At 38.3% G+C, this 9,944-nt stretch overlaps 1 protein-coding gene across 1 annotated transcript in view; it reads right to left on the reverse strand.

The window, feature by feature from the left end:
- Window positions 1–8,013, reverse strand: part of LMTK2 (lemur tyrosine kinase 2) — a 43,477-nt gene extending 35,464 nt beyond the window's left edge. Inside the window, exons 1-2 of the mRNA XM_035889221.1 lie at window positions 7,992–8,013; window positions 5,714–5,725 (exon numbers count right to left, since the gene is read on the reverse strand). Of these exons, the coding sequence (XP_035745114.1) occupies window positions 5,714–5,725; window positions 7,992–8,013 (34 nt within the window). The remainder of the gene's footprint in view (window positions 1–5,713; window positions 5,726–7,991) is intronic.
- Window positions 8,014–9,944: the final 1,931 nt, after the last annotated feature.

Consider the following 9,944-nt stretch of genomic DNA (forward strand, 5'->3'; position numbering starts at 1 on the left):
TCAGCAGGAGGAAGAGGCCTGGATTATAGCACTACTATATTAAAGTAAGCAGGAGATGCAGTGTGTCTGTGTTACTATATGTGTTACTGCAAGGTTAACACGACATAATGCTTTTTAAGAAGCTAGTAAACGTTCCATCTCAAAATGGCATCTAGAGGAGCCTAAATTACCAACATAGAAAATAAGGTCTTTTTTCAAAGCCTCACAATATTAAATACTGATTCTATGCTCTTATCTACCCACTTCTGAAGTACATAAACAATTCAAAGCCCTGGCTGAGCTAGGTATTTAATTAACAGCTATTGAAGCAGATTCTTCAGCACCTCTGAAGACTGCCATTTCATAAGCAAGTTTTACACTGAAGTCTAAATTTGAGCACTGCACATCTGAGTCAAGCCCTTTACGTAGGCAAGTACACAAACACGCTCACTGAAAAAAAATGATGATAAATTATGCTGACATTCTTAGAATCAAGTATAGACATGACAACATACACTTCAATATTTATTTGCACGTTTCAAAGGGTGGAAAAGTGTTATTTTCATACAAAGTATATTTCAAAGCCATTTATATAGGTCAGGATTCTCTATATCTTCCTAATTTTCTTTCAAGTCTGCTTTCTTCGTAAGATAGTTCACTGGCTACCAAATGCACCAACTAAGCAAACAAAAGTTGTTTCTCACTAGAACTGGTTTCCTTTTCTATCCAATTTCCCAGTCTGCCCCACAATACCTTCAAATACCCATGCATGCCATCCACCTGCAGCTTCCTTCACTACCATTAGTTAGGAGCAACAGGCACACCAGCTAGCCAAATGGTCCATCCACGTTCACTTGACAACCAACAGCCGCCACTCAGAATGATACAGGTCCAGATGTGCCTGTTCATGAGGGACAGTAGGCCTGCCTTTCTTCTACCACCAGAGTATGAAAGCCCACGACACTTGAACTCTGACTCTCTCTAATTCAGTTCAATGTAATTAATCATGTTATTCAGGTCTCAACCTTCAGGAAACTGCACTAAAAAACACATGACACCACACAGTTCTAAGCCTGGGGAAAAAAGAAAAGTAAATGTACATGACAGACATTACTGAGTACACTGATAAAAGACATTCACTACTGTGATAAAGGCAGTGCAAGGCCCAGATAAATTAAGCATTATTAGGGAACCATGAACTTCAAGGGAGCATCCGATTTTAAGCTTTCAGCACAGTAGTTGCTATGCGACAACAGTCCCACTGCATAAGCAAGAGCCTCTTTTCTCTCAAGAGCAGCTATATAAATGGCAGTTCTGCACTAATAGCTATAACTATTTCCAGCACAAATCTAGCATGACAGCAGTCACTTAAACTGTCTCTTGTACACCCTCAAATTATATGATCATGAACTGAGATGTTACTTTACAACACCAAGTCGGAACAGAGCAGCCTTTAAAATACCAATGAATGACCAAATCTAACTTCGCTCCCTAGCTGCTTCCATGGTATCTTTCATAAGCTCCATCAGTTTACTTACTCTGCGTTTAATGGATATTAATGTAAACAGACTAAAAAGTATAATATCACTCCAATTTATTGTGGTTTTGATAAATATGATTTTAAAAGCTAACCCGACTTCCTTAAATAATGCTGTCATTCTCTTCTATGCTAGCAATTAAGTCGGAAAGTGTTCTTGACTCCTACCCAGTTTTTCACTAGTCAGATTCAGATCATTATCTTTTCCTCACAAAAGGTTTCTCCTGCATTTATTTACTCCCCAAAATCTTCACAGGTTTGCTACTAATAGGCACAAAACTAATACAGATACAACCAGGCCTATAAATTCTGAAGGCTTATAGGTAACAGGTAGAATACAAAAACAAAAGCCTATTCAAAACAATTTTAGACACATCTCTTTTGCAATGTCCGGTTTATATGACGAAGTAAAGCACAACATGCATTGCAACTCCTGTATTTCACAAAAAAAACCCCTCAAGAGCACATTCCACTAGTTACTGCATTCCCATCATATAATTTTCTTCCTGCTATGCTCCATTTAACAACTGAGCCAAAAACCAGCATTTTGAGAGTTTCAGCAGAAACGTGTGTAGTACCAACACTTAGTTGTGCAGTACTTTATTACAATACTAGATTAGAACTGCATTCAAATCCCCATCAACCTTCAACTAAGACAACACAAGCAAACAAAACCACAAGTCTGAAGGAGTGTTATTTGCACTTCAGTCATTCTTTTGGGAAAAAAAAAAAAAATATCAAGAGAATTTTAGGATGAGAGAGGCACTCCAAATTCCAGTCAGCCCTTTGATTTGAATGACCATTACCAGTGCAACAAGAGGAAACAACCCCAAGATGTCAGATGACTTTTATTGATTTGATGTCCCCAACACAATGCCAGCACCTTAATGAAATCTAAAACCATTAAGTATTTCAAGCAGAGTCTGGAAATGTCCCTTCATTGAGCAAATCCCACATATGTAACACTCCTTAAGGGACTTTAATGATGTTCTCAGTTTACACCTGAACTTTTCAGCTTTCAGATTTTTAGTACTTATTGCCGTTCAAAGAAAACACAAATGTTTAAAGTTTTTAAACAACACAAATAATCTGGAACAAACTACTGAAAATTTTATTAATTATTGAGAGTTATTTCAAAAGCCTAGCCTCTCATGACATTATTACTACCTTTATCTTGGATAATGCAAAGTTTGTATAACTAACAGAAGTAACCTTCAGTATGGCTATTACAAATGTATCTTTATGCAAAAGCACTTTATCACTGGATTTTACTTTCCCTTCTTCCTTACAACTATGGAAAATCCTAATTACTAGATACAGTCTCAAGAAAAAAAACCTCTTACAGACTTAAAACTAGACCTGCCCAAGTTGCTTGTACACACTTGTGTTTAATCTTTCTGAATACAAGAAGCAGTAATTAACAGTTTGTCAATAAAACTATTTCCTGCCGAAATCTGAATTGTGTTACATGGCCTAAAGCAAAGTCCCATGCTTAGAAAGACGCAAGTAAGATGACAAGACCTTCAGAGGCAGTGGAACAAAACAAAACAAAAAAATCACATACAGGTTACTATATTCTTCCAGATAGAAACTGAAACGCTTCAACCTTCTACTCAATTTTCCATTACAATCCCTGTTTTATCCCAGAACTCTGTTATTGAAGTCCCTCAAGAGAGAGGTGGGTAGGATGAAAGGCCAATACATGTGCACAGACAATTCTTTTGAAAACCCACCAGCTTTTCTTCTTTACAACAGTTAATCATCAGAAGTAAGGGTAATGAAGACAGCATGTGGCAATTTCCTACAGAGTTTTTCCCCATGAAGCAATAAAAAAAAAAAAAAACAACCCTCTGACACACTCCTCCAACCCACCTTGTGTTCCAGATATAGTTCTAGTGACAAAAGCCAGTTTCATAGTTAGATGTGTTTTATGGACACGTGACCCTGAAATCGTTACTGTCCTATGCAACAAGCTACAATATTTTCAAGAAGAAATTATTAGCTACTTCATATCACGTCTGGATGTGTAACACTCTATGTCAACAATCCTTGGCAAATCATCTCAGTCCTCCCATTTGTCCTTAGAAAGAATTCAAGTCTATCCTGCAATCTAAGCCAACGCTTTTTCAAACTATTTTATCCCATGCTCCCCCTAAATACTTTTACAGTGCACTTCAGATGAGCTTCTACAGCTGCTTAAGTCCACTTCAGAGGTAAGGGTGGCATAGATAACATATCCCAAAGCAAGAACACCTGGGGCAATGCTGCATTCTCATATAGTGCAGCACCCTCAGAACAACACAGCTCCAATCCTTATTTTTTCCAAACACTTGCCCTGGCCTGAGTGTTGGCTGAACAGTTAGTAACTAGTAAAACTGTGAGCTGGGGTTAGTTTTACATTTCTGTCCTTATTCTATTACCCTACAAGTCTTCCCAGTAATGTCAAAGAATTACTCACACAACAGCATACTGCTCAATTTTAATAAGGACTAAATATAGGCTAGCACTTCAAGTGTTTACAGAGCGAGATCTGTTTGAAGTTTCAGTGTTAGAATCTCATATTTGCACAAAGGCATCTTAAGACAAGGTAAAAAATATACATGTTAAATAATTATGTACCCTACGCCTTCATGGCGGTGTTTCTGGAAAATCTAGGTAGCATTATTATTTTGCAAAGGTACCATCTGATACTTAAGTGTGCATGTGTATATATATATATATACACACACACACAAAAAATTCTGCAAAGCACACCTTATTCTATACTTTTGGATGTTGGTTTTGACAATTCATTCCAGTCTGTTTTCACCTGCGATACCATTTCTCTAGCAGTGAGCCAGAGGAGTTGAAGATTTTTTTTTTAAATAGGGTAGACCACACTCACTTAAAGAAGCATGAGAAGATTACACATCGTGGTAACTCGAACCATCAGAAGTACCTGCAGCATGGAAACCAAACCATCAGTATCTCTTTCTCCCACCATTTGACAGGAATACAACCTATTCAGATATACTGGTTTTGAAGAGACTAATTTCTTTCTGTTCATGTGAAAGGAATCCATGCATGTAACCTTCATGTAATGGGATTTTCTAGAATCTTGATTTTACAGTAGATGCATTTCCAACTCCAATGTACAACTCGGTTAAGAGATGTGGGAAAGAAAGAAGCAGCATTTTGCCAAAGGAGTTTATTCAGCTCTATTTCTCATCCCTATTTGTAGCTGAAGGATCCCTAAGAAGAACGGGCCATAGGACAAATTACTGATTTCAGAGAACTGGATTTGGTCTACAGGCTGAAAGCTTAAAAGACAGCACTCAAAAGTCTACTGTTAAAACTTTCTATACTTCTTTTATACCAAACAAGTCTCAGGGTGCAAAAGTAGTCCTAAAAAAAGTCACGTCACTTAAGTCTCTGCAGTGATGTTTTCTCATCACTAAGGAAATTTTTAAGTGTAGTAGTGCTGGACAAGGCATAACTTTGTACCAGCATTTCATACTGAAATTCCCTCAGAAGACAATTCACTGACATAACTTTCTTCACACCATCACCTTGCCTAAGCCGTATGTGGCAAAATACCTTGCTACAGGTTGTGCTTGAACTATGCATGAAGTCTGAAACATCTACCCTGACACACTTTGTACATTTCTGATTATAAAAGTGTCTACAAAACATTTCTAGTATCATTGATATTGCTCAAGACCTTTCAAAACAGCAGTACAATGAAAACAAAGAGTTTATACAGAGCAAGGAAAGCATAAAAGTTATTGTATCCAGAACCATATCAAGCTCCAGATACTAGATGCACACACCAAACAGAAAGGCAGACCCAAAATTAAATTTAAGAAAGACTCTAGTACTCCATGTGCTGTCCTTCTACTGCAGAGTTGGATCATTAGGACTGAAACAGAGAACTATGATTTTTGCAGCCTCTGACATTGTATGGACTGAGGGTCCCTTTATCTCGTGCAGGTAAACCACGCGTGGACAGTGACTGAAACCAGACCACAGAAAATGTCCAGAAAATTACTTCTATTCAAATCTGCCTGACAGTTGTTCAGTAGCCCCCAAAAATATAACTTTGTCCTTTATGCTTTTCAAACAGAATGCTGGATCTCGCTATGTAACACAAGCTCCTTTTTCAGTACAGGATCTGGGGCAAAATCAGCACTAACTAATGGGCCCTTTCAAAGCAACAACCTGCACCTGATGCTACGACAACACACCTTTAGACTGTCTCTGATCAGTGCTATCCTAATATGCTGCAATGATACCCAAGGAATTACCAAATACACCCAAGCATTCAAGATGTGAGAGAAGACCTCAGAAAGTGACCTCCTCCTATAAAGACTGCTTTAGTTGTCCAAAGTCCAGACACTTTACAGCCAGAGGCAGAGAAAGCAGACCAAGCCTGTGAGCAAAGCCTTGCACAGAACATCCCTGCAGGCCAAGGAGTCAGGGTTGGCTTCTTACCTCAGTCACAGACAGAAACAAAAGATAAAAGACAGTTTAGCAGCTCTAGCTCTACAATTATTAGGCGTCTGGGACAGAAGCTAGAAAAAGAAATATAGGGAGAAGTAAACAAGTTTAGTGCTTGAAAGGGGGAGGAAAGTTAGACCACTCCCAAGAAAAATATATACCACTAATTAAATCCCTACTTTACAAGCAAGATTTTTCTTAACTTCAAGTGATCCAAGTCACTGACTTGTATATGCTTAGAAAATTGCTTTTCTTATTGTGCGCAGTGTCACGCACATTTTACACTGCACCAAACCACAGGCTACGACTGCAGTTGGGCCCCAGTCTGACAGAACTGTAAGTGAAACATCAAGCCAAAGCAACTCAAAAGCAACCATTTTCCCAAGAGTATATATATGCTACAGAACTCATCCTAACAAATAAAAAAACGTGACTTAATCTCAAAGTTTTAATTTGTCATGTATGACCAGCTGACTATATTAGATATAGCTGCATGAACACCTGGGTACTCTAGATGGATGTCTCTGGGTACTATACACCAATTTCTAAGTGTCTCTTCCTAGATTGTACATGACCCAAGCCCATCAGCAAGGACTCACTGCCATGACATTCAACTGGTCAAGGAAGGTATTCCCAAGACTGAGGTTCTCAGCGCAAAACAAGAAAGCATGTAGGCACCAGTCCAGCTGCTTCAACTGAACAGACTACATAATTCATCACAAATGTAAAATTGAACACACCTGCTAAAAATGCTACCACCTGCTCAAGTTTTACAGGAAAATAAGAACATTTTTGAGTCCCTGTTACTTTATGTTTGCAAAGACTTCATATAGCACAGAGATGACAGAAATAATTTGTCTGGAATTAGACACATACCCTTGAATCAGATTCTTAGCCTTCTCAGAGAGGCAGCTGAATTAAGGTCAAGTATGGAAATCCAAGTCAGAAGAACAGAAAGAGAGCCTGAATGTAAACGTAAAGCTTTAGCACAGTAAAGCAGACATGTCAGATTAGAATGCACTACGTTTGGCTGCAAAACACTGCTGCTGAAGAGCAGCTCCCAAATGACCTTACTTCAAGCCACATAGTGCTAAGAAAGTAGAAGTTACCTCAGCCTGATGCATTCAGGTAAAATCACTTACATTCCACAGGCTCAAAATGACTACAGCACTTCATTCTCTGAACTCCGTCCCAGTAGACCTGCCCCCAGCTCCTACCTCCAGTATAAAGTAAAACCTTAAATTCAGAACTATCACAGTACATATCAGTATCCTCCTTTTCCATTCACAGATGAAATCTAAGTTGGTCAAAGTATTTTTAGCTAGTAGCATCTTCAACATCTTGTTTTTCCTATTTTCTAGAGTACTTGCTATGAATCCTTCTACGGGAACACTTAAAGCCTTATTTCCTTTGCCTCTTCACCTTATTGTTGAAAAAAAATTGCTTTAGAAATATAGCCTCAAAAATGCAAGACAAATATAGAACACATGATCAATGCATGCCTTCATCTGCAAACACTATGAAGCCATACTTAAAGAGAGTGGCATCATTCATCTTGATCAGGGCGCTGGGAACCTGACAGTTCCCTGGCCATACAGTCTGGCATACTTCCACAGCAGTTGCACAAAATGGAGCATTTCTGAACAAGGAATCCAATCTAGTCTTGCTAGAACCTGTCCCTTAACCATTTCCTGCTTTCCAGCTTCCTCCCCAAAAAAGAAGTTAATTTATTATGGGTATATTCCATGAACTATTCCGCAAAGTTCACTACAACTACAGACACTGTCCTCCTTTTTCTGTGGATTCCCACCTTTCCTGTAAAAAGCTCAGGGCAACACACATCAAAATGTTTCTTCATTGTCAAAGAAGCAACACTTCTTGCTAGGTGAAGAATTGTGGGATCCTGGAATAATTCTGAAACCAGTTACTAATTATTTTACAAAAAGCCCATTAAATTCTTCACATGTTTACAACTTTTATGTATCAGACTAAGCTTTACAATGAGCTGCAAGGACTGCCATGGCCCGGAATGGAGGCCATCAGTAGTTGCCAGTCCCAATACAGGAAATCAAAGCAACCTATCATGGGATATATGAGAGAGAAATTCACAATATGGCTGAAGTTGTTTTTAAAACACAACTCATTATTTTTAACTCAGCAAAATAAAATCACAGGTTTGTCTTCTAGACAGGTTATAAAACTTGCATAGTATGACAGAGGAGGTTCAAGACAAAACAGTCTCCCTGTCATCCACTGGTAAGCTATTCAAAGGAAGGAAAAAAAAAAATCCTTGTAGCTTTCTAACCGGTTACTGCTGTAGTGATGATATGGGACATGCTGCAGACTAAAAATGGGTTGCACGCAAACCCATTTGCACATATTATTTCATTCAGTAGGAAGTCTTCCCAGCAGAAGTGATGCCAGTGAAACTGGAAAAGGTTCCTCTTGAGGTCTTAAATGTTTAAATACTAAATATCTGTCAATAAAATAATCCAAATACATTGTTTCTTACTATATGGGCAAAGATACAGTAGAAAACAGCAGTTTCATTGGCTTTCCATGACAGGATTTGACACAGTTTGCCAAATAAGATCCCATGTATACATAACATCCCACGAGACATACATATAACATACTTTGGGCTAAAATTACAATCAAATATAACATAGAAAATTACAGTACCTCATTAATTTTGTATTAATCCAATATTACAACATCATAAGTACTTCTCTTAGCAGTACTGAACTTAACAGTTCAGTTCAATTTGGCCTTTTAAAAAAACAAAATGAAAAAAACCCCTAATACTTCAATACTATCACCTGCATTTTGTCCAATCAACTTTTCATTCTGAGAATGAAGCTTTTTTACCAGTGTCATGAAAGTTATGTTTTGATCTCCCAGCTTTGTAAGGTACATAGCATAGTCCTGATAGTAAAGAGGAATTTTTATTTAAAAAAAAAAAAAAACCACTTGACGTAGACACTGTCATCTACCTTTAAATAGAAAAATTAACTGTGTTTCAGGAAAAGACAGACGCAGAAAAGACCTCCACACAGAACTGATTCTTCCGCCTTATCTTACAGCTTGATGACAAGTTAATATTATTTGGACAAACTTCAAGCATTTCATAAATGAAAAAACTATCATTAAGTCTCAAAGGAAATACAGATTTGACTGACAGTTTTCTCTTTTTCATAAGTTTACTTATATAGAAAGTAAGAAAGACTTCAAAGGCAGCTGATGGAGGGAGTAACTTATGAACAATTCAGAAATGTTCTTGGGAAGAAAAAAAAATGGGAAAGAGGCATAGGTCCAAAAATAAAGGAAGTATGGGTTCCACTCCCAGTTCTGATACTTTCAGGGGAACAGCAGCCAGATTACCTAATCTCTGTGCTTCAGATCTCTCCCTCCCCACCACTCCTCCTCCTCTCTGAACATATTGTCTATTTCAGCTGTTCAATTCTCCAGGGACAGAAATGAATCTCAGTACACATTCAAACCAAACCTAACAAAACCCAGTCCCAATACAATGTTATGTTTGCAAACGCCAATGAAATACCCAAAACCCACCCGAATCAAAGAGATGGCTGTTACCTGTCAGCACTAATAAACCACTAATCAGTAACTCACAAGACTGAAAGGACTTTTTTTTTTTTTGGTAGTTTGTGCTTTTAAGACAAACAGGAAAATAAGCAATAAAATTGAAGGAAGTTAGTGCTACCTAACATAAGAGACAAATAAATGTGAACTACATGACTATTTAGAGAGACTGGGACGGGGGGGCCGGGGGGGGAATCCGACTAATCTGACCGGAAAGGAGGGAAGCGCCGTCTGCCCTGAAGAGTCTCCACCCAGGAACGGGAGTCCCGGTGATTCACCGTCAAAATAAGAAAAAGATAAATCACGCCGAGGTCTGTACAGGCTAAAACGGCAGGCGCCGCCAAAAAAAAAG

This window comes from Egretta garzetta, unplaced genomic scaffold (assembly GCF_000687185.1).
Source record: "Egretta garzetta isolate BGI_Z169 unplaced genomic scaffold, ASM68718v1 scaffold292, whole genome shotgun sequence".
In the NCBI taxonomy this organism is placed as follows: domain Eukaryota; kingdom Metazoa; phylum Chordata; class Aves; order Pelecaniformes; family Ardeidae; genus Egretta; species Egretta garzetta.